The sequence below is a fragment of the Erithacus rubecula genome (genome assembly GCF_903797595.1).
Source record: "Erithacus rubecula genome assembly, contig: SUPER_Z_unloc_2, whole genome shotgun sequence".
Taxonomy (NCBI): domain Eukaryota; kingdom Metazoa; phylum Chordata; class Aves; order Passeriformes; family Muscicapidae; genus Erithacus; species Erithacus rubecula.
In genome coordinates this window covers 6,866,766-6,892,026 of record NW_027635860.1, presented here as the reverse complement: position 1 = coordinate 6,892,026, position 25,261 = coordinate 6,866,766, and the positions used below count along the sequence as shown (strand labels likewise).

Below are 25,261 nucleotides of genomic sequence, written 5' to 3'. Positions count from 1 at the left end.
CTCCTTAGTCCCCTGTCTGCTGAATCATGGAAGACTGAGCATGGGCTAAAAAAATAGCCTTCTCTCAGAAAAGATAAATGCAAAAATAAATTTTAAAATATAACTAGCTCAAGTGAGGAACAACAAATATTGCTAAGTTATCAGTATGGAAAAAAGCCAACAACTTTCCATGCTAGTAAACTTCAGTTCTAAGCAGCTATTTCAAGCTTTGGAAACTTACTCTAAGATAGATAATTTTTATGTGGCTTCTGCAGTTCTCACAAAAATGTCATGATGTTTAGAAAAGAAATTGCTATGTAATAAATAAACTTAAGTCAATGTCATTTAACTAAGCAATTTAACTTCTAGATCACATATATCCATTTTCCCTAATGTAATTGTTCTGGTGAGGTTTGTTTCATAGCTCTATTTAGAACTGTTTCCCCATCTGTTAAAATTTTACTTATCTGTTTAAGATAGTTTTTTGAGGTTTGCAATGCAGTTAACTTTCTCAGCACTGATAAGCTACTAATCACAGCATAAAACATATTCCAACTTTGGAAACTTATACATCCAAAGCATGTGAAATTCCTGTGAAATATGATGACAACACTTTTTTTCCAATAAAAAAGGCAGCATAAATAAACAACTGCATGACCTTACATATGATTAAGAAGGACAGGGTATGCACCTGATTTCAGAAAAGGTTTATACATTTCATTCCCACCAGCAAAATTGGACGTAAGTCTGAACAGAAAGCTAAATAAAGCACAAAGATAATAAGCTTGAAAATGTGTTTAGGAAAGAACACAAAAGAAATTATTTGTGAAAGTAACACATCTAAAAGTTCATAGACCACTGGCTTCAGATGAGTGAAAACCAAAACAAGACCTAGAATGCTAGTTCCCTAAGAACCCTTTGGCAATTCTAGCTTTCAACTTCTATAAAAATAGATTGATAGGGCAAAAAACTGAACATCATTGTTCTAAATCCAGATAATTATGGCAAGTTATCATTAATTCTACATTCATGTCAGGAATATTGAAAACTACAACCTCAAAAAATACAGAAACTTAAGTCTGATTTTAACTTTTTTTTTTTTTAAATTTATTTCAGATTCATAAATTAACAGTGGTTTCAATTTCAACACATAACTAATTATTTTCTGAACAAGGTATGATGGTACATTACCACCTCTGGAAGGACTTCAAGTAAAGCTCAAGTTCATACTACTAATGAATGTAAATTCTTGACTGGTACAAGGATTCTCTTCACATTCTATGAAAACGGACATGTATTTTTCCCCAGTTGCCAAATATAATACCTCTATTTCTTAAAGCATTTTTGTCTGTATCCCCAAAGCCTTGAAAAAGATTCTTAGCAGCAACAAAACAGGACTGACCTGTTACCTAGTCTTTCTTTCTTTCTTCTTGAACACGAGCACAGCAGCAAATGAACTCCCATAAAATCACAGAACAGAAAACAACCCCACAAAATCTTAGTGGCACTGCTTGTCCAGAGATTGTTTTACATATGATGACTAGTGTCTATGTTTTTAGTTCTCTGGAGAAATAATAAAAAAAAAGTAGCAGTCTACAAACATCTCAAACACTTACACGAAGATTCAGTAAACAATCAACATTAATAAATATCATTTGCTCCTTCAAAAAATTCATTTTTGAAGAAAATATAATTTATTTGGCTAGCACATAGTTTTAGTGCAGTTTAAAATGGTCAGGTGGAACAATAAAACCCTGAAAACAGTTTATTTTTAGTACCTGCCCTTTTCTAAATGCATTACCTAGTAAACAAATACAAAACATCATGGCTTTCTATTAAAAAGCTCAAACAATCTATTAAAGAGCAGGGGTTGTATGAAAATCCACAGTTGTTTGTACTAGCAATCTAAACAAAAACACCCATATTTTCATTGAATTTGAGCTGAAGGTTGTCTATGCTGCTGTCCTGTGAATTCAGATGCTTTAGCCAAAGACATTTCTTTTAAGTGAATTATGGATCTGTGTTGCAATTCATCAGTGCTTAGTATCCCTCATGATTCTTGCTGGGTCCTCTTCTGTGAGGCTTTTCCCTGAGTCATGTATTTATTGGAAAGGCTGCCTAAATTGGGAGAAAGAAAGCATCATGCTTTAAAGGTGTTATTTATTTAAAAAAAAAAAAAAAAGAAAAATAAACAAAAAGACATAAACCAACTGAAACAAAAAGACATGAGAAACTACTGTCAAGTCGAACTAGAATGAAACAATATATACAGATCAACTTTAAGATCATTACCTGCTGAAGGACAGTAAGAAATAAAAAAAGCCAAAACTGAAAACCAGCATCTTCTTGAACTAAACACCTAATGACAAACTACTTTGTGTTACAAAATTCCCAAACATGGATTTTAAAAAGCTTTCCATTGAAGACAAAAAAATTCCAATGTGTCTTCCCAACAAAACTGATAATTTAATTTGAGCTACTTAATTGCAGTCAAGTCTCTACAAAATTCAGAAAACTAATTAGGTCCCCCTCCAAATGCAGAGAGATTAGTGTGTTATAAACCCATGCTACTGAAAGGTTTGTAGGGTTGGTCTAGAAATTCTAATTAAAACAAAAGTAACAGTTCTTAAAATCTTCACTGTACTTGCTAGTTAAGTGTGTGAAATTACTGTAAGGAAGCTGCATTGTTAATCACACATTTAAACCAAAACATGTCTGCTTCAGAAAGAGTACATAAAGGCCCTTCATCATACGATCTCACTTCTATTTCTAAATGCAATTTTAGCTTGATTGTATTTTGGCAGCTCAGACCAAGGATGTGGTTTGATAATCCTAAATTAGTTTATCATGTGTAATTCTAGACAATTACTGCAAGAAACCCTCACGAGAAAGCACTCCATGTTTTTTCCCCTGAAGAATCAGAGTATCTGATGTAAGCTGTAACAGGAGAGATTGATACAACACCACACCCTGCTGCAAAATAGATCTACCAGAGTCACTGATACAAAGGCACAGAATTTTTATGCCCAAGTTTTACTTCCAAAACCAAACTCAAAATGTATACACTTTTCCAGATAAAAAATTAGGTGGCTTGAGCCTGTTGTTCAAGCTGCCATGGTGTTCAGCAAATTAACCAGATTTCCTACAAAGACTGATGAAGAATCATACAATTACAGAACAATTTGGATTAAAGGTTATTTAGTCCAACCCTTCTGCTGTGGGCAGAGACATTTTTAACTAGATCAAGTTGCTCAGAGCCTCATCCAACCTGACCTTGAATGTTTTCAGGGATGAGGCATCCACCACTTCTTTGGGCAACCCGTGCTGTGTTACACCATCCTTGTTGCAAAAAATTTCTTCTTCTAATGTAAATTGATCCTCTTTCAGTTTTAAACCATTACCCCTTAGATCGCAATTGTCCCTGCTAAAAACTTTGTTCCCATCATTCTCAATGACCCCTTTTTAGAACTGAAAGGCCACAGTAGTCTTCCTCAAAGCATTCTTTTCTCTAGGCTGAACAATCCCAACCCTTTCAGACTCTGCATAGGAGAGGTGCTTTATCTCTCTAATCATCTTAGTGTGCCTCCTCTGGACTCCCTCCAGCAGTTCCACATCCTTCCTGTGCTGGGACCCTAGAGTTGGATGCAGGGTTCCAAGTAAGGTCTCACCAGAGCAGAGCAGAGGGGCAGAATCCCTCCTTGGCCCTGCTGGCCAGGCTTTTACACATTGAATTGAAGATATACAAACCTGACTGGGGACTCAAAAATACTTTTCCTTTTTGTTTCTTTTTTTCTTCATGCACGAGCACTCCCTATTAAAAACATACATCAATCATACATCAATGAACCAACAAAACAGAAGTATTTCATTTCACAACATAACAGGTTTTACTTGAAAGCTTAGGTAAAGCTTTTCTAGATTACTTCAAATGGACTTTAAAACATATAAAAAGTAAAAGATGAAACAAAAGTGATGCTTGGTGTTTACCTGATTTAGTCTACCAGCATGTTTGACAGCAGTGGACAAAGAAGGGGATCCACACAAAACTTCCTGTTTTGAGCCATCTGAAAAAATAATAAGTTGTTCCTAATTGGAAACTAGTTTCCAGTTATCATAAGGCAGAAAAATACCAAAATATTTTCTATATAGAATCAGAAACTGTAGAATGCAGCACACTGTTATTTTCCTCAATTTTATGACATGGAAAACTCACATAATATGGTGTTAAGCTAGGAACCTATATTAAATTAAGCTTTGTATCCTCCTCCAGAATCAGCAGGAGACAGGGAACTTAGAATGAATGAAGATAAGGTGCTAAGTGAAGCGTCCATAGCATTACAAAATGCAACAATGCAAAGAGTGAAGTCTGAGCTCTTTGATCAATTTATTTATATTACTTTATTCAACTAGAGAGAACACCTCAGGCACTAAGCAAGCAATAAAAGACAAAGCTCAGCTTACAGCAATTCTTTCAAATCAAAACATATTAATTACCAAAAATACAGATAATAGATAAAAACACCTATTGTAGAACTTATTATTTTAGCCAAATATACTGGACAGCCTAAGTATATGATGAATGCTAAATATGATTGACTAAGAAATAGTCAGACATATTCCCCTCCACCTTAGCAGACTCATCATTCACAGCAAACAGAATGGCTAGAAGAGAAGTTTAGTGAGAAAAGGTCAAAGTCAAACAAACTCAGAAGTTAAATTTAGACATGACATACACCTTCCAAAGGTCAGAAGCTGAATGAAGCATGGCTTCAATTTTTAATCAACTTTTCTGTCCATCCAGTACTTCTAGTGGTCCATAAAAGTAAGAATACTTTTAAATATATTCACAATTCTGAATATAGTTGCACTGTTTTCCTCCCTCTTCCAGTATTTTAACACAGTCTTATGCCCCCTTCCACTAAATGCATCTGATTATGAAGAGTTTCCTGATTTAAGGCAGACAGGATATTTTTGTGAGTAGTGAAAAGCTGGTTTGAATAGTATGTTTGTATAAAAGACTCCAATCTATAAAAGGTTAAGCCATGAGGAATTTGTAAAACAAATGTTTTCCAGCCTGAATTTAAATGCACCCAGGTCTACCTATAGGGAAATAGTGATACTTTGTTCCTTAGGAAGCTAATTACAGGATCTTAAGTCTTAGTTTTACCTTAGAAAGATATTCCTTTATAACACAAATGATGAGCAATCCATCTGATTTCAAAGATGACTTAGATAATTACATACTTCTGCTTAGCAGTATTTCATTCAGGTCTGTCAGTCAGAATCTATAAGATGAACTTCTGTATCCTTCCAACTGCTCGGTTGTCAGAAACATTATTTTATTTTATTCACAAAGTTCAATCTGAGCAAACCTGTACACTTTTCATATTGACTTCAGGATCTTGCAGAATCATTCGGTTTAGGTAACATGAAGAGCTATAATACTAGCTTTTGTTGCAATTATGATGAAGTGGAAGAGAAGCTGTAATTTGAAATGTTGGCAAGCTCACTGGAAGCATTTTCAACATATTTGATACTCACACCCTTTTTATTACAGGATACAGCACATCTCCGAAAGGAAGGTGAGGATGAAGGGAAAATGGTTAAATGTGACTACATTAAAAAAAACCCACATTTACATGACACAAAAACCTTGTCTGTTAGTCAGTCATGTTAAAAAATGCAAAAATAACCTGTAAGTGCTATTTAAACTACTCAGCCTGATTAGTTTCATACCTGCAACTCCTTTATACTGTGGGCATTCCTTTTTAATATGACCTTCTCTTCTACAGATAAAACAACGTTTTTCTCTTATGTCTCTGTCTTCCGGGTGCTTCCATTTCTCTGATGATTGCCTGGGAGTCTTCTCTCTCGCAGTTTCCACTACCACCCTTGCTAGTTTCCTCTTCTGAGGTGTACATAGGTGTGACTTTCCCTCCTTGATTAAGATCTCCTTTTCTGTTGGCTTATTCTGCATTTCTTTGTCATCTTTGCTTCTTTTCTCCTTAATTTCTCCAAACCTTTGTGCACCTTCATAATCACGATGCCGTCTTAGTCTGCAGGAGTAGAAAAGTGCAGCAGAATTCAGAGGCCTTGCATTCACACACAGAGTCAATAAAAAAATTAAACACACAACACGTGTGCTGTCCTTAGACAAAACAATTCCTTGATAGGATAAATAAAGTGAATTGCATACTTTTTCTTTGACTCTCCCACCAACCAGTGCTCCACTGATGGTGTGCATATTTAACAATTTAACTTTACAATTAGATGATAATACAGTCCTAAATCCTAATAATTGTAACTTAAAAAATATAAGAACAACTGAAAATCTGTGCTCAATTTGCAAACAATGGAAGAGAAGAAACACCAAGCAAAATGCTAACAAATAAAAAAAAAATAGGGCTATAGTTCTGGGGCTTTTTCTATTTATACAATTCAACCAGAACTCAGTTCTTTCCTTCTGAAACTGAGCATATTCACTCTAAAAGTATCTTCTGTTTAGAGAAGCTTCTAACATTCTATGTAACTTAAAAGGTCTAGTAGTGAAGAAACACTATCACTGTCAGACTTGTTTCATCTATCAACTTTCTACATGACTAGAGATGGGGACAGGAGTGAAACCTCCAGATCTGAAGATGATACCAGGCTCCTCTGGCAAGCTGGATGCATTGCTAATAGCTAGAAACTTGGAAAATACTTCACAAAACTGAATGAAGGGCAAAAGACTGAGCTTCAAGGGGAGCTCAAATCCTCCTGAAAACTATGCTAAGGCACGTGGAAAACAGAGAGGCAACTGGTGACAGCCAACATACCTTCACTAAGAGCAAATCATGCCTGAAAAATCTGGTAGCTTTCTATAAAAATGGGTTACAGAAATGGTGGGTAAGGAAAGAGTGACTGACATCATGTACCTGGACTTCTGCAAAGCATTTGACATTGTCTTACACAACATCCTTGTCTCTAAAATGGAAAGACATGGATTTGATAGGTGGACCACTCAGTGGGTAAGGAATTTGCTGCATAGTTGCACTTCAAGCATTTAGGTCAATGTCTTGATGTCTGTATGAACACCACTGATGAGTGCAGTTCCTCAGGGGGTCTGTATTGGGACCAATATTATTTAACATCTTTGTTAGGGACATAGGCAAATGGATTAAGTGCACACTCAGCAAGTTATTGGATGACTAAGATCAGCTTTAAACAGATAGAGGAAAGTACTGCTTTACATATCAGTCAGAACACTTATGGAATTGGTTGCCACAGAAAACTGCTAAGGAAACCAGCAGAGTCAGGTTCAGGAAAAAAAACCCCAAAACGACAAGGACAAAATCATAAACAAGTCCAGTCCACAAATGAGCATTACCAGAGCAGAGCAGGTACATGCTCTAGCATGCTCAGCATCTGCAGATGCTGAGGGAATGCATGAGAAGAGACTACAGAAAATAACTAGTTTGCCCTACAAAGACAGCACTCTCTTTTGCAATAAATGGCTGAACAGAGGAGTCGAATGGAACAGTGGTTTTACCCCACAGGGGTTCTTAGATGCACAGTCCTTTTTACCTTTCCTCTAATGTTGTATAGAACATAGCTGAGTATGTGCAATGAACTGGTGTTTCACTTCAGAATGTAAGATTAAAAAAATCCATAGATGTAAGACAACAGTGTGGACATTGAGGAGACTTTCATACTATCTTCAGTATTTTTAAATTTTAAATTATCATCAGCTACTGTGCTTGCAATTGCTAAAGATGACAAAATTTATAAATTAACAGAATCAACTATGTAGGTTCACAAATCTCTAATGGGCAGTGGAACAGCCACTTCATCCAACATGATGTTAGCAGCTTTTTTTTACTTAGTTACAGGAAAGTGCAAATTATTTTTAATGGCATCTTTTAACATAAATAGATTCTAAACAATGGTTAAGATTTTTCCATCCACCTTACAAGTAAGGTTTTCCATATTTCACTATTTTTTAGACATAAAGGCTTTAAAGAGCTTTGTCTGAACTAAAATCAAAATTAAAGGATGAGTTTTAAGTTTAGACATTTCATAAGAGGAAGAGCAGTAAACCCATTTAGCCATTCATTTGTTGCCAGAAAGGAGTCACTAACTATTGGATATGGCTACTCAGGGACAGGAAGCATTCCCTTGGATATAAAACATGACATTGTTCTCATACATGTGTGCTTATGAAAAATAATGCTGTGACATTCTTGCCTTGCTTTTGATAGGAATAGCATGATTCTGTGAATTTGACAAAATCTTGTCTTGTTAGGAGCAGCAAAATTTTGGTAGTAGAAGCTATTATATAAATAAAAATGTAATATGTATCCATGAGTGCTTTTCACAGCACAGTTATTCAGCTCTGCTGAATATTTAGATTCCCTTTGCCTACTCCTTTCCTGTCTAACCAAATGGAGAGTCAGCACTGACACTTTAACAGTTCTGCAGCAACACTATCTACCACTGCCAAGACGTACTGATACATTTTAAATTTAATTCTGATTCACAAAATAATCTGCAGCAGCTACAAATTTGGTTTAGCATTACAATCCTAATCTTAATCCTAATCCTAATCAAACCTAAGGAAAAAAATTACACACAGATGCCAATACTATACTCACTTCCGTCTCATGGGACAATCTTTCATGAAATGGCCAATTTTACCACAAGTTCTGCAGCATCTATCATTTGGTGCCAGTTCTCCTTCCGTTAGTACCTCAGGATCAAAAAAGTACTCCTGTAGAAAAAAATCATATATTTAAAATGAAAGTCCAAACACTTGGAAATCAAGACAGATACAAAAGTGTTAAAACAGCAGTAAAAGTTACAGAAAATAATAAACTTGGGTTCTGTAACTGAATCCTGAAAGACCTAATCAATAAACTGGCCACTGACCTCTTCTTTGACAGGCTAGTTACCACCAAGTCTGTACACTGTTACAAAACTTTAGTTTTAAGAAATGCTAAACTGGTTTTTATTTGGATTAAAATACATAATCTGTACAATGAATCTCTGAGTTGACTAGTATTCTGCATACAAAATATTTTACGTGCAAATAACATTAAAACAGCCGTAACCCCCATGAAGATTTTGAGAGTAGTGTGGGAATTTAAGAGAAAGAGCTTACAGTGAGTGTAACCCTAGTCCTGTAAAGGCTAAGTTATACACCAAAGAGCACACATACACTACTCTTAGAAGGAACTTACCATTTTTGACGGGTATTCTTTAGGAAATATTTTTATAGGGGTACCAAATACCCTTCTGCCATTGATAAAAGCCTTCATTATAAAATTTGTCACTGTGGAAGAAAAAAACCCCAAACTGAAATCACCATTTAAATATCAAACTAGAATGTAAAATAATATTCAAGACAAGATCCTCACTTTGTAACTGAAATTGTTAACAGAAGACTTACTTTTCCTTGACAATCCAGCTCCAAGATTGTGATTCAAATCAAAGGGATCTGCAGAAAAAAACATGACAGGCATTCTTCAATGTGCAGACAAAAGAGTAGAAATTATTTCCATGAAAATGAAATGGGTCAGAAAACAGTTTACAGACTATTTCTAAAACAAGTCACTGCATCTTCTCTGTCAGAGATCACAGTAATACTAAACAGTGTAATCATACACAGAGTTGAAGTGTTTAAGTAAATATGGGGTCAGCTAAACCTAGTATTTTTGTGAACACCTCAACTGCATTACAGCTAATTTCAGCCAAAGGATTTTGTTAAATCTATTTTTCTGTCATTTACTTCATAATAAAAAGTGTGAAGCTTGCTTTGCAACTTATTTTCAGTAGTCAAAAAACCTTTAAGAATAATGTTTAGCTCTATTGAAAGTGAACAGCAATTTTGTGATGGTTGAGCATGTAACGATTTATAATCTAGTAACAGAAAAACAAATAAGCACTGTGGAAAAGCAAAATCTCCAAAAATAGTAAAGAAGCTTTGTATATTCTTGTACTTCATATGCCTTTACCTTCAATTACAATATATTTGGAGGTCCACTGCTTCTTGAAAGTTGTAAGCAGATTTTTTCTCCTGATGCAGATAACATGCTCTTTAAAATCAAATTCTTCTGTGTAGAATCGCAGAAGTCCTAGCCACAACTGCCCAACAGATTCAGTGTTTTTCCCATAGTCTGGCCAAACAACTGACTAAAATGACAAAAGTATTGTTACATCCAGTACTTACATTAAGCAGAATAATTTTCATGATTTCCACAGTATATTTTCATCATTTACTTCATACAGAAAAATGATGGAGTTTTACTTGAATACATTTTCTTAATTTATACTGACAATCCAATATTGATTTTAAACGGTATATTTTTAGATCTATGAACAACAAAAGTGTTAATAATTATTAACAGTATTTATTAGCAATAAATAGATCTTCTGGAACTAGGTTTTGCCTCTTAAGAGGCAAACACAGGAACAGGATATTCATACAGGAGCTATTTCACTTCCATTCCTGTACTTTTTCTTGATAGAATTAATTTTGTTCTTAGTAGGTGGTATGGTCTGTGTTGTGTATTTAGTATAAGAATAATACTGATAACATTGATAACTCACTAATATTTTAGTTGCAGCTCAGTAATACCTATCCTAAGTCAAGGACTTTCCAGTTTACCATGCTCCTCCAGGTAGGTGATGCACAAAAAGCCAGGAGGGAGCACTACCAGGACAGCTGACCCAAACTGCCCAAAGGGATATTCCATAACATGGAATGTCATGCCCAGTAGACAAACTGGGGGGAACTGGACCCCCAGGAGGTACTGCTGCTGAAGGATGGGCTGGGCATCAGTTAGCAGCTGCTGAGAAGTTGTATTGGGCATCTCTTGTTTCTCTCAGGTTTTATTCCTCTCTCTTTTAATTACTACTATTACTACTACTAGTACTACTACCATTATTATTATCATCATTGTAACAAAAGTATGAGGTTTAGTATTTTACTTAATTTAACTAAAGTTTTAAAGTTTTACTTAATTTAACTTAAATTTAATACTTAAACTTAATTGTTTCAATTAATAAAGTGTTTTTATTTCAACCCACAAATATTACTTTTTCTTTTTTTTTATTAGCCTTCTCACCTTGGAGGGCACGAGAGGAATGAGAGAGTGGCTGTGTGGGGCTTAATTGCCAGCTGGGATTAAACCGCAATATTCAGCCACTATATTTGGGAACAATGTCTTCAAAAGGAATTTCTATTCATTTGCCAAGCTATAGGTGACATTTCCAATTACCCTGATTTACTCACCAACTCCTCTATCTTATCAAAGAAATATACATTCCAGCCATCAACCAAAATTTCAGGCTTTTTTGGTTCTTTGTAGATCTGAAAGAATAATATTAAAACTCATTAGAGGAGCCCTTCATATTCAGCACTGACATTCTTCTGATCAATATGGTGCATAGTTACTAATTTCTTTCCGATACACTGTACCTCTTGAAGAACAGGGATGACTGGTGGATTTCTCTGTTGAAGAAAATAAAGCACCATAAGAGTATATGCATATGATGACAGGCTGCCTCGAGATGCATCTCCAATGTCACATATCTAGAAAAAGAAATGAGTTTTATCTTTCATGGTGATCATCCCTTGCTGCAGGAACTGCTGCTTCTAGAATGTCTGAAACACACCTACCTTTGTAAAGACTTTCATTGTGTAACAGAGATATTTTACTCTAGGGTCAATAGCTGCATATGATGACAGAAGTCTGGTGTTATGTAAGGCCTACAAAAACAAGAAAGCCATGTAGAAAATAAAGGTCTGAAGTCATGAAGGAAATAAGCTGAAAAATTGAAAACCAAAAAACTCTAAGCTGTGTCCTCAAGAAATGCATATGTGAAGCTCTGCATAGGAATATCAAGAAAGGAAGCACTCAACACTGAGGTTATCACCTATTCTTTTAAAAGCTAATCAACTTCCTTAATCAGTGTGCAAGTGGCACAAAGCATCATTCACAGAACAACACTCAAAACAAGAAGCATTAATCTCCTCCTACAGTTCCAAAATATTTCATACAAGGTCATTACTCGAACCCAGAGATTTCAGTCCAAATCTCTAGGAGCTACTAACAGACACATATGGAAGCACAACTTCAAGGGGAAAATTTTCACACTTAATGGTTGAGGTATTTTCCTCAAGACTCTCCTTGAGCTCATAAAAAAACTTCAGAAAGTTTAAAAATTGTCACTAGGACTCAACTTTCCTTTGCTGTTTCAAGGAATAGGGTTTAGAAATTAAAAAACATTGAAATAAACAGAACCTGTTTTTAAAATGTTTGGTCAAGAACACATGGATTGTTTATAGGGCTTTTTTTTTGTGGGTTTTTTTTTTTTGTTTGTTTGTTTGTGTAGTTGTTTTTTTACAATCTAATATGCTAGAGTTCAGGCAAGCTGAGTTCAAAATCATTATTTCAGGTCTCAAGGCAAGAGCCATGATCCCAAGAGGAGTCTAAAAAAGCTGAAGTTTGTTTATTATTTAAGAAAGACTTAAATTACTTAAACCACTGGTTTTTACTATTACTGAAGAAACAATAGATTTTTTTAGGAAAGTGACAACTCTAAAGTCACAACTGTGCAGTTGACTCCACTCACAGGCAAACAAAAAACCCCAAAAATATAAAACTGCAACAGGTAATTGAAAGCAGTTGGTTATTGAACCTCATCCAAACAACCACTTCAGCCTCAAGAAACAGATCCCCAGTTTTCTGTTACACAACATAAAATAAAAAAGGAGATAACCTTACCAGAGTATTATATAAACTGATGTCTACTTCAAGACCACTTCTGACATGGAAAAATTTGACAATTGGGACTTTAGCAGTTGTTATAGGCAAGACATTTCTTAAACCTAGGATGAAATGTTTTATTACTGAATGACTACAATACAGTCCTACACAATATCAAATAACTTCCAACTGTAGCCAACAGGCTACAAAATAAAATCTTAGTTGACACCGAATTTGTATTTCAGTTATGTTTTAACATTGATTTTAGAAATATGTCAAACATGATCACCCTTCTAAATACAGTTCATATAAATGTACGTTTAGCCCCCTCAAAAAATAAAGAGCCATCTAAGTATAGAAATTCTTTATAGAGAAATAAGCTTAAGAGAGAAATGATAGTTTACTATAACTCACTGGAAATACACCAAAATGAGCACTATAAAATTCATGATTTCTTGTAGAAAAAACAGGATTCCCATTGCAGACTTGTATCAGAATACCTTTTACTATCAACTTCCAATGCACTGAACATACATGTACATAATTATTAGACTGAAGTCTCAAGTCTTAAATCATTATTCTTAGGCATGTAAGCAATAAATACACTATCTGTCCAGATCAGATGTGGTCCAATAACATCATAACCTCAAATCCTACATATACAAACAAAAATAAATCCAAATGTTCACAATATTCAACTTCACTCTTACTAACATAAGCTCTTTTATGTTAGTTGTATCTTAATGATTTTCATCAACAATGCCCCAGAACACTGTCACTACAGCAAATGAAGTAACAAAATCAGAATCACATATTTTAATTTTCCAGAAAGTTACCTGCATGTTTCTTGAGAACTTTGGCTAATTCTTCAATGATTCCGATGCAATCAAGTTCCTAAGACATTAAGAAAAAAAGCTGAAAGATTAATCTGCTGCAGGTATTTCAGGTGAACCTTTTATTATGTGCCTTTAAGCTTAAAGCAGTATAATCAAATGTTTCATGTTATACAGAATTATGTGATACAAGAAATTATTTCAAAATATGTAAAATCAACAGTTGGTATATAATAATGTAAACTTCTTTAAAGCTGATATCAGGCATGAAAGGAGGACTGATGTGCTCTTCCATTGTCTTCTAGCTGTTTATGCAATAAATGTAGAAATGCAGAATTCAGGAGAAAACTGGCTACTTAATTTTTAGACTCATGCCTAGCACAACAGCAAACACCCCTAAAATAATCTGCCTTAGTGGTAGCTTAGTGTATTCTTCTAATATTAAAAGCTTTTATAAAATAATGAATTTAGTGCACTAGATGTACAATATAAGAACATTTTGTATTTATTTAACCATAAAACCAAAATCTTATCAACCTACCTCAGCAGTTTCCAGACCATCTATTGTCATACAAATATCAAGATCACTTTGTTTGAAGCCAAAGCCATTTTTTGAGGAGCCAAACAAATCCAGCTTGGTTCCTGTAAGGCATGGTATTACAGCAATACATCAACAAAATATCAAATAATAGACAACACAGAATCTCAAATTGTATCTAGCTGCAAACCACTAAATGCATTCTAGTACAGGCATGAAAACATTATTGTATTTCTGTGGTACATTAAAACTTTCTGATCAACTTTGCTTGTGAGAAAAGAATCTCTACTGCTATTGTTTCAAATAAGCAGTATGACAAACCCAGAAACAAGTTAAGTTTACTAGTAACTAAATCATCAGCATGTAGGTTCATGCTGACATCTGACTGAAAAATGCTTTGTACAGAGATTCTCAGGCTAAGGGATATACCCAGCTTCAGCCAAAAACCATCTTTTTCTAATTTTAAAAGACCTTGAACTGAAGTCCTGTTGTTACAGGTAAGAACTCCAGAAACAAAGGAAAAAAAAACTCCAAATGCCTAGGTTCTGTGAATAGGCCAGATGTTATGCCTTTATTTTAAAATATTCCAAGCCCAGTAAGTTTCAGTAGAAAATACTACAAAAAAACTTGTTGTTTGTAAGAGCAGTTACAAAAACAAGTCTGATAATAAAGTGAAAATAACAAATATAAAACTAGCCTACTTCTGTTTCGATTTTAACTTGCCATTGCTCCTTCCTACTAATGTGTGCTATATATGAATAAACAAAAAAAATCTCAAACTTAAAAAAGTCTCAAAGGCCTTAGAATAAAAATTACTGTAATGGAACATTTCAATGCTGAGCAACAACATGGGTTAAATATCCAAACCTAAAGTGTTTATTATACCGAAATTATATTTCTTGGAAAATACTCAGGTATGAACAACCAAAAGTATAAATGTGAAGTTAGAATAGCCTAATTACCTGGGAAACCCTCTCTAATGAAAATTTCCAAGTTTTCTCTTATATCTTCCCGAGCATGATCCTCTACTATATTTGGAGCAAAATCATCTATAAAAAAAAGAAAAAAAAAAGAACAATTTAGGCAATTGTTCTTTAGAAAGAGCAAAGACTCACGTGAAAATAGAGAGGGGTTTACAGTGGGGCAGGGAAAGGGAAAAAGAAAAAGAGAGAATTCACATGTGAAGGAAAGAAAGCAAGGATGAAGTAGAAGAGAAATACCTGTTCAAAGAAAAACATTAATTAGACAAATAATGCATTTTGTCTGGTCAGAAATGGCGAGAGAGAAAGGAGGAAAGTTGGGTCACTCTGAAAAGAACAAAAGTGGAGAAATGTTACAAAACAGCATTTTGATACTATTTTTCCCTAGAATACTGAAGTCTTTTTTTATGACAGCTACAAGTTAAGGAACAATTAACATAATTCAAATCAGGCAAGTATAAAAGCATCAGTCAAAAATTCCACCCAAAATTAGACTCAGAAAATAATCTTCCTTTCCAACCAGTCAGGTGGAAGACAAATATAAACACTTTCTATTTCTCTAGATACAAACTACTCTGCAGTTCTATTAGAGAGCCATTACCAATAAGCCAAATTGTAGAATTGTATCTAAGAGTTGGTGGACATGCAGCAAATAAACTGCCACCTAATAACACCATTAGTCTATGGGTATTACATTTGTTTTTTTCTGATTCTTTTTCAATGGCACAACAATATTCAAAAGAAACAACTTACAGTAACACTGGACACAAACTTGATCTAGAATAACTGAAAACTTGGGTGGCAGTGGTGGCAGTGGGTCAAGCTCAATTTTCTTGAAGTCTTCTGGACAATCATTCTTTAAATGACCTTCCCGTTTGCACAAGCTACATACTACTGTAGGAGACTGCATGAACAAAAAGCAAGATTGGTTTTAAAAACTAGAGTACTTTAATAAATTTGAGCAACACTTTTATATAAGCTTCTAACAGAACATAAGCAATATGTTTCTGGTTCCAATACAGCTTGCTTACCTTGCCCTTTGTAAATGCTTGTTTACTGAACTGATAAAAAAGTTGAGATTCTAAGCTGTGTTCTATTGCTGTGGTATCTTCAGAGTGGCTTCCCTTCTCAGTAAGATATTCCTGACCCGAATTGATCCTCACAGGTTCATCTACAATTTCTTCGAAATGTTTGTTTTCATATTTACTGGGGATGGAAAAATCATCTTCCTCTGACAGTGCATCATCATCTCCAGACCCAGTATGTGTGTTATCTAGTCCACCTCCAGCTTTAATGGTAACACTGCATTCTCTCTGATTTAGAAGACTTGGTGCTTCCTCTTCTTCATCATCTGTGTTAATCATTTGGGGTATCTTACTCTGTACTGAACATAAGAATTTTTGTGGGGATTCCTCCAGTTCATCAGTACCTTCAGTACTACTATCCTCATCAATGTCAATCTTGTCATCTATTACACCACTGCACTCCAAGCCAAATTCATCACTCTCTGTAAGTGCAGTGTGCTGAAAACCTTCGAAATCTGAAGTACTATATGTCTCTACATCATGCTCATTCACCATAGCAGGGAGCTCTCCACTGTCACTATCTTCATCAATTGCCTGTTCAGCAGCCAAAATATCACTCCATTGTCTTTTTTGTTGTTCATCTTCTTCCTCTTCCTCCTCTTCTTCATCTTCATTTTCACTCTCTGTCTCTTCACAGCTACGTTTAAAATCCTCATTAACTCCAGAAATAATTTCCTCAATTATACAGTCTGAGTCTTCATGGGTAATTGCCAGATGACTTACATCATCAGCCAATTCTTCTTCAGTGAAACTTTCTGAGCCATCACACTGTTTTGAAGGACCAGTTTTAAGTTCCTTGGGCATATATGTATTCTCTGTTATGTGATCTTCTACTACGGCTGTGTTTGTTCTACTATCCAAGTTTTGCAAATCAGAATCTTCATGCTTTATAGCATCTTTTCCATGGTCCAGCATTTGTGATTTCTCCTCACTTTCATTTGAAGAGGGCATTTTGCTCCATTTTGCACTTTTTTTGTGAGGCAAGGCAAAATACTTGTAAGTTGCTCTCAGACAGTGAAGAATATATTCATACACTAGCTGGCTGTTCAGAGTTCTTGCCACATTCCTTTTGACTGAATAGGGGTCTAGTAGAAAGAAAAGTGAGCCAGCAGTGAAAGGGTTAACTTCTTAAAAAAAATACATTCTTAAAGAGTCTGAATTGCTAGTAATTCTTAAACATTGTGTAAGAACACAAGATCTACAAATTGTGCTGAAGACATTTTTCAAGTTTAAAATTCTTTCTGATTATGTTTAAAATAATACCCAATAGAAATGTGATACTGTTTTTTCAGGAAAAAAAATTTACTATAAACAGTCCAATACAAAAAGTTTCTAAGCTGTAACACACAATATTGACAGCCAAGTTCAGCACCTTATAAAAATTAAAGTTTGTTGAGAGATATTTATGTACCTTCCACAGCAATGCGCTTTTTAGGCCAGTCCTTCAGTTCCCGAGACACTGGTTCCTTGAGTCGTATGCTAATAACCAGATCAGCCATACGGAACTCCAAAGCATAGAAACGAAGCAGCTCGAGCCAGAGCTGGCCAACAGGTGCTGAATGCTTCTGACCTAAATCAAATACTAACGGAACCTGTCAATTACAGAAGAAAACCTTAAATAATACTTAGTGCACAGGCGTTTAACTGTTGCACTTCCTTTATTTCATCTGCAATCCAGTGTGGCAGAATTTATCTATTCTCAACTCCTGCAATTGCAATTAAAAGTGCAATTGAAAAGTTGGAACATATAGTATAAAAGTTCAAAATGAAAGACTGCAGCAAAGGTAAAGAATAGCATCAATGATTAATAGCAATTGCTTCTTTAAATGTTTATGCTACAATTTATAAATTTCAAAGAGAGAAGCATATCTCATCTCACAGAACACAACGGATTATACAGCCTATTTTTCAGCTGTCTAGACAGAATTGTTAACCTTCACAACATGCAATCATGTAGTGATACTGTTTCTTACAAAGTTGTTGTATTAGAAATAATTTGTAAGAACAGTTAAAAGCAAAGAGAAAATATTTTTCATATGCTTAATCTAATTCCAAGATAAAATTGCTTCAGCTGTGTAAACTGTATTCTCCTCAACAGATGACAATTCAGGGTCTTATCAAAGAGTTTGAAATCATAGATTTTCCTGCCAGCTCCTTAGCATCAAGAGCTAAGCACAACAGACCTTGAAGCAAGCAGTCGTGCAATCTCTTAATTCAGCTCCTGGTTTTGAAACATAAACAAAAAACTGAAATAGAAGATTGTTCTGTTTTGAAAACAGCAATGTCTGTCTGCTAGATAAAAACAAGTTTGAAAGTTCAGACCTTGCCCCTTCTAGGGGAAGTTTCCTGTGGCAAATCAGAATCATCAGTGGGGTTATGCTCCCAAACCACAGCATCGTTCTTGACTTCTCTCAGATGAAAATTAGTTAATTTGTTTAATGAGAATCCTCCAATCTAGAGGAAACGAAAAAAGAAACATAGAGCTAAACATCATGTAAACTTTTAAATTTTAGTTCCCACACCATAGTAGAATGAAAAAACAACTGTTCCAGGCGTAGAATACATTCCAACCTTTTTCTCTTTTCCCATACTTTTCTACAAAAATCTCCCAAGACCTCAGTGCTCTTGGAAGGGTGTGCTAGTGTTTGCACTCAGGAATATAGACATTGAGATGGACTGAAAACTGGATGAATGGCAGATCCCAGAGGGTTCTAATAATTTCTACAGGATCTAAACATGAGTCTGTCACAAGTGGTATCCCCCAAGGGTCAATACTGGGCCCAGTGTTGCTTGATTTGTGATTTGGACAAAGAGACAGATGCCTCCTCAACAGCTCACTGATGACACAATGCAGGGAGCAGTTGCCAATACCCCAGAGTGCAGCCCTGACAGGATGGAGAAATGGGCAGAGAAGAAGTGTCTGAAATTCACCAAAGGCAAAAGCAGGATTCTGCATTCCACTGGGGAGGAATAAGCCCAGGCACCAGCAGAGGCTGAGGGTGATCTACTGGAAAGCAGCTTTGTGCAGTGTGGGTCCTGGGGTACAAGCTGTCCATGAGCCAGCATTGTGCCCTAGTGGCCAAGAAAGCCAATGGTGTTTTGGGGTGCATTAGGAAGAGCATTGCCAGCAGGGCAAGGCAAGTGATCCTGGCCCTCTACTCAGTCCAGGTGAGGTACATCTGGAGTGATGCATCCAGTTCTGGGCTCCTCAGGACAAGAGTGGCATGGAGTCCCTGAAGTGGGTCCAGCAAAGGGCTGCAAAGATAAATAAAGGACTGGAGCCCCTCACTTATGAGGAAAGCACCTCACTTCCTCAGCTAGGCTTGTTCAGCCTTTAGAAGAGGAAATTGAGAGAAGACTTCATGACTGTCTGTGAGTATCTGAAGAGAGGGTGTCAAGAGGAGGGATCCAGGTTGTGCTGAGCAGCAGGACAAAAGGCAATGGGCATAAACTCATGCAAGAAGTTCCACCTGAATATGAGGAAGAACTTGTGTGGGTGTATTGTGTGGGTAATCAAATACTGGAACTGACTGCCCAGAAAATTCTGTAATTCTGTGCCATGCAGCCTTTTCTTCACACATTAGACAACCATAAATATGTTATCTTTTAATTATATAGCCAGATAAAACAAGACATTTTTCTCATCCAATTCAGGAAGTGCACATGATTTTGAAAGAGTCAGGAATGTAATAGAGAAAACTGGTAACTGAAAGATTCTTCTAATTAGTCACATTAGCAACACATGTGCTAAACATAACAAGATATTGTAAGTACAAAAATGGGTGTCATGAAAATAATACATAAATGGTGTTGTCCTGGAGAACTGGATTCTGGATGGGCATCCATAATACAACTCCTGACATCAAGATGCATTTCAGTTTGTAAACCAAAGAAATATATGCTCTAAACTCCTACTGTGATCCCCTTTAGATGGTATCACATCAGTGTGCTCCCCAACCATGACCTATGTTTTGAAGAATGAGATGGCAAATTCGAAGTTGTTTTGGAATGTAGCTATGTGGATTGAGTTCTCAACAGTTTGGAGACAAGTCATAAAAAAATGAGGAAGTAAATTGTTGTAAAATGCATTATTCAATGCCCAGCTCTCCTTATCCATAGAAGGGGCAACAGAGCATTTACTTCAATGACTAGGATTGTGATATGCAACCTCACAGCTAAGCATACCAAAGTATAGTCTTTGAATGATGATGAATTCACATTCTTAATTCCTGCAAAAATGGTTCGCTTATGGCTTGCTCAGAGTAGCACAAAACTGACAGATTATATAGCACCACAAGCAACTGGTCCTCTCATTTATACTATTCAGTATTAGTACACATACCCATGATCCCAAATAGACGGGCAGAAAAGGCTCTTTCCTCTGTTGTAGAAAGAAAATAACCATTAAAGCAAACACGTAAGGGGACAACCCTCCCTCTTCCGGACGATCAACACAGCATAACTGTAAAAACAAATTGTGCAGTCATTAAAGCTTGAAGCCATACTACGAAAAACACTATTTTAATTACTGTTCAGAAGTCAGTCACATTGAATACTATAGAAACTCAGATATCTTTGAGTTCTTACCAGATGTAATTTGTTCTCAAGGACTGTATATTTAGCTCAGTTACTACCATACTACTATAATGTTATCAGTGTAAGAGCCATAGGACACAGTCTAGCAAAACAGACAGCATACACCACATTTGCAAAAAAATGATAGCTCTTTTCTCATTGACAGTACAAGTTAAAAGCTTTTCAATTTTTTAATTAAGATTTTAATTGCTGACTCACAAATTTTACAAGTTCTGTTAACTCACAAGACTGTTTTAATCTACAATACAGATAAACAGTTTTTTCTTTTTTTTCCATGATGGATTAAGTTTACTAGAAACTAGCAATTTCATTTCATATACATTCCTTTGACTAGTTTGGCAATAGCAGGATACTTACAGTCTGCATGCCACTTGAAGCTTAAAATTCCACTTTTGAAATTTTTTTAACATTATCATACAGAATGATAATTGTATAATTTATAAAATTTACATCATTATTTTAACTCTCCAAGGACAGTTTCTAAACCATAACTACAGGCATAATACCAAAGTTCATTCAATATTTATTGACAGATAAGGGAATACAAATGACTCTCACCTTTGCCCAATACCTGAAGGCAATCACTAAAGGTACGATAGTAGGTTCCAGCTTTCCAAGTGTAGCCAAATGGTTTGTTGTCAGACAAGCATTCTCATTCCCTGCACTCACTTTACAAATAAGGCCACTAAAATAAAAAAAGAAATGAAAGATCTTGAAGGTTTTGTAAGAACACCCATAGGTCAGATAACACCTCACAGAACAGTGTAGCCAAAGGCTGTAAGGAAAGACTTGACAGCCTCTCAAAGACAGCATCTCAGCATGAAAAAAAGCATGCAATACTAATTTGATTTATGGTTAGGTTGAGAATATATGCATTGTAATTTTCTGTACACGTGTTTTAAGATACAATTCAAATTTAAGTATCCTTTCTAATATTAATTTAGTGAATTGAAAAAGTTACAGTATTAATTTCCTTCATGAAACAAACACATCTTCCCACACCACACCCACCATCAAACAGTTTCTATGCTATTTTCACACAACATAAAATATTTTTAATCACTGAAAAATCAAGGTAGCAGCAAATAACTGGTTATATTTTTATCAGTAACTGTTTATAGAATGTTTCATGAATCTTAACTGATATTCATCAAATGGGCAAAAAAAAATATTTTTCTCTTGCTCTCAAAATACTAGCAAAGCTAAGCAAACTGTTCTTATTCTTACAGAAATCTATAATTTAATATGGTATGTACCTATAAGAAAGGAAAGTTTCTGCTTAAGCAATAATCCCAAATGGAAGGGTAAGGGTACATGCTGGAAGCCATAATGGTTGAAGGGGTTGGGAAATACACAGCTGAGGACAGAACAACCCTTACCCTCTTATTCTAGGCTAGGAATGACTTGCCCATGAGTGTTAGTTTGTGTTTCAAGATCCATGGAACTGTAATAATTTAGTACAGAAACGTCATTTATTGGGTGGTAATATAATTTACATTGCTATATACTATTAGAACACACAAAGTGACAACCGAGACCTTTGCTTTTCTCTGCACACCACCACTGGTATTCTAGCATGGAAATCTGCATCAACTTCTGTAAAAGAGTCTAAGTGGAAAAAAGAAAAAGAAGCCACATTAAGCATGGTGTTGACAAAAAGTACATTGAACTGGATGTAACTAGAGAAATACAGGTAGAATTTCACCTTCTAATCCAATGACTAATGAGAAAAATAAAGTACATGTGATGGGAAGAATATGGTCTGTACAATAAGCAGCTACGAAAATACTGAGAAAAACCAGAACTTTCCAAAATTCATATACACATAGTATGTATAATTAAGGAAATATATTTTGTATAAGGGCTGGGTTCAGTAATTCAGGCATGCAGAGAGACCTACACCTTCTATGGAACAATATTACTGTGAAAAATAAACAATCAGTGTTACATCACTACTATACAGAAAGAAATTTTTTTTCCTGGGTACCTGACAATTTTTTATGTAAATATAGAACAGGATGCCTACATGATGCAATGCCTTTTTGCTACGCTTTTTCTATTTTTTTGTTATTATTCTTTATATAATTTTCCAAATATGATTCAGCTGTCAGCTACCTTAGTCCCTTCTCTCAGTGGTGTTGATTGACCCAAACTGGACTTAATTTTTGATACCTTGCAGTTTCACTGGGCCAGGAGGGGAGGAAACTGACAAACAGCTTTAGATACTTAAGGCAAAAATTCTGAAATTACAAGATTTTTGTGGTGTTACTTAGCCAACTGGACACCTACTTTCACTGAAAATTACCTTGTTTTTAACACCAGGGTACCTGAAAAACTTAATGCTCTATCCCTGTATCTTCTCATTCACAGAGAAGACTTTGCATAACACGTTAATGCAAATATTAATACTACAGATATTAATATTATCACTTTTTTGATACAATAGCAATCCTAACTTCTTACAAGATCTGGGTCTTCTTCCTCTAATCTAATTCAGAAATAACACCATTCTCAAAGTTCATAAGGGTCCAAACAAAAAAATGCACCTACAACGATGGTGGGGGTGCCACTGAGAAAATCTCTGTCAGTAAATATACACGCTTTGAACCATATGGTATGGTTCCTGACCTGTGAGCATAAAGCAAGCCAAGAAAGCAGTGAAACTACTTTTTGCAATCCGCATTTGTCCTGACATGACTTCATGATGCTTGTGTCTCCAATTGTCTGTTCTGCTGGTGTTGAATGTTACAGCTTTCAGACTGGTTCCAGGAGTGAAGGGGGAGAGAAGAGGTACAGAGTTTGTTATCAGAGACTCCACTTGCTCCCCCGCATCCTTCACATAGACTGTGTTGTCTGCTGTGGACAGCAGGAGGGAGCTCCCCTTTGGCCTTGGTTAGTTTTTGGCTAGCTGAGGCTGAGAAGGTCCCTGGACTGGTTTTTTTCCACTTTTTCTTAGAATTGTTTGAAGCTGCTCTGGACTGAAAACCCACCAGGAGCTCACACTGTGGCCCACCAGGTCTGGCCTGGGCTGCACCATTTCCCAGTGCTGGAGGGACTGAGAACAGCCTGAGTGAGTTGGGCTGTGACCCACAGAGGGACTGAGAACAGCCTGAGTGGGCTGGGCTGTGACCCACAGAGGGACTGAGAACAGCCTGAGTGAGTTGTGACCCACAGAGGGACTGAGAACAGCCTGAGTGGGCTGGGCTGTGACCCTGGAAGGGTCTCTTCTGAATCTGTCATCTCTTCAGAGTGATGAGAGGTTTTGCTGTTCCGTATTGTTAATTTTTATACTGGAGAGTGCTTTGCCTGTAAAAGTTTTTTCCCCACTTCTCCCCAAGGAAATCTTTTCCTGAACCAGCTGGGAGAGGGGCTGCTTGAATCTGTTTCCTAGATGGACCCCATTCGGAGGTTTCCTCCCAAATTTGTCCTAAACCAAGACAGCATTTAAAAAGAATGGAGTTTTCATGTCCCCCCGCCCAGTATTTTCAATCTTTTTTCTTGCCTGCATATACTTGAATTGGTTTGAGTAAGTGCATTTTTTGAAGGATCTTAACCCTGTATTAATGTGTTGAGTTACATCCATTACCTGAAAAAAACTCCATGTGTGTGTATGCACATGGTCATTGTCTGCACTGACAGACACATGCAGTTAATTACAGGAGAAGAAACCACAACATGAAAGTACATTACTGGGTTTCTGCTACATGTTAACAACTTAGGCTGCTTTCTGTACAATGCATGGCTAACAGAGCAGGCTGTGGAGGGCAGCAGATTCTACCTCATGTGTAATGACATCTTCTCTTGTAACATAGAAGAAAGCCTCCCACTGGGAATTTCTCACATCACCAAAAATAAGAGAACTTCAGCCCTCATAACACTGAATGCCAAACCAAAAGTAGTATTGCTAATGCAATTTTTTATTGCAGTATTATTCAGTCTCTTATCTCCCTAAAAAAAACCCAGCACATGGTATACGTGTTCAGCAGAGGTGAAATGCAACAATACTAAGCAGTAATAGTTTAACAAAATTGACAAGGCAGCAACTTTTTCTTACCACTGTTCTGGAGACTTTCTTGCACAAGTAAGAGAACATCTGGTTGAGTCATCTGTCAATAAAAGGAATAAAGCTGTTTTTGTATCAACCACCTGTCAAGAAGGTGGTTTTCTACAACTCAAATTTAAAACCACCTCTACATGTACTTCACTATTATTAAGTTTTATCAAAAGGAAAATTAACTCTGTTTGTTCTGAAGGAAAAAAAAACCATCCTGGAGTAACTGTTACTAAACTGTTACTAAAGTTATTTTTACCTCTATCAAAGACTTGATTACGGTAAGAAAACCCCCACCAACACAATTACTGCTTCAGTGTGCTTAAATATGACTATTCTGTCACAGTGGACTTATATCATACTAAAAACTGGAATTACAGCTTTCTAAAATCATACGCACTTGGGTCCTTCTATCGTACGAACTTGGGTCCTTCTTTGTTTCCTAAAGGAAAT

General features: G+C 35.9%; 1 protein-coding gene across 1 annotated transcript in view; it reads right to left on the bottom strand.

The window, feature by feature from the left end:
* Positions 1-1,996: 1,996 nt before the first annotated feature.
* TUT7 (terminal uridylyl transferase 7) overlaps positions 1,997-25,261 on the bottom strand; it is a gene marked incomplete at its 5' end in the record, with an annotated part of 26,516 nt that continues 3,251 nt past the window's right edge. The window contains 23 exons of the mRNA XM_079331140.1: positions 1,997-2,097; positions 3,727-3,790; positions 3,967-4,043; positions 5,716-6,035; positions 8,610-8,725; positions 9,195-9,286; positions 9,404-9,451; positions 9,969-10,146; positions 11,249-11,326; positions 11,435-11,548; positions 11,636-11,725; positions 12,744-12,847; positions 13,562-13,619; positions 14,100-14,200; positions 15,059-15,145; positions 15,830-15,980; positions 16,108-17,246; positions 17,573-17,753; positions 18,484-18,615; positions 20,504-20,623; positions 21,316-21,442; positions 22,296-22,365; positions 24,812-24,863. Coding sequence (XP_079187266.1) covers positions 2,030-2,097; positions 3,727-3,790; positions 3,967-4,043; positions 5,716-6,035; positions 8,610-8,725; positions 9,195-9,286; positions 9,404-9,451; positions 9,969-10,146; positions 11,249-11,326; positions 11,435-11,548; positions 11,636-11,725; positions 12,744-12,847; positions 13,562-13,619; positions 14,100-14,200; positions 15,059-15,145; positions 15,830-15,980; positions 16,108-17,246; positions 17,573-17,753; positions 18,484-18,615; positions 20,504-20,623; positions 21,316-21,442; positions 22,296-22,365; positions 24,812-24,863 — 3,567 coding nt within the window. The 3' untranslated portion in view covers positions 1,997-2,029. The remainder of the gene's footprint in view (positions 2,098-3,726; positions 3,791-3,966; positions 4,044-5,715; positions 6,036-8,609; positions 8,726-9,194; positions 9,287-9,403; positions 9,452-9,968; positions 10,147-11,248; positions 11,327-11,434; positions 11,549-11,635; positions 11,726-12,743; positions 12,848-13,561; positions 13,620-14,099; positions 14,201-15,058; positions 15,146-15,829; positions 15,981-16,107; positions 17,247-17,572; positions 17,754-18,483; positions 18,616-20,503; positions 20,624-21,315; positions 21,443-22,295; positions 22,366-24,811; positions 24,864-25,261) is intronic.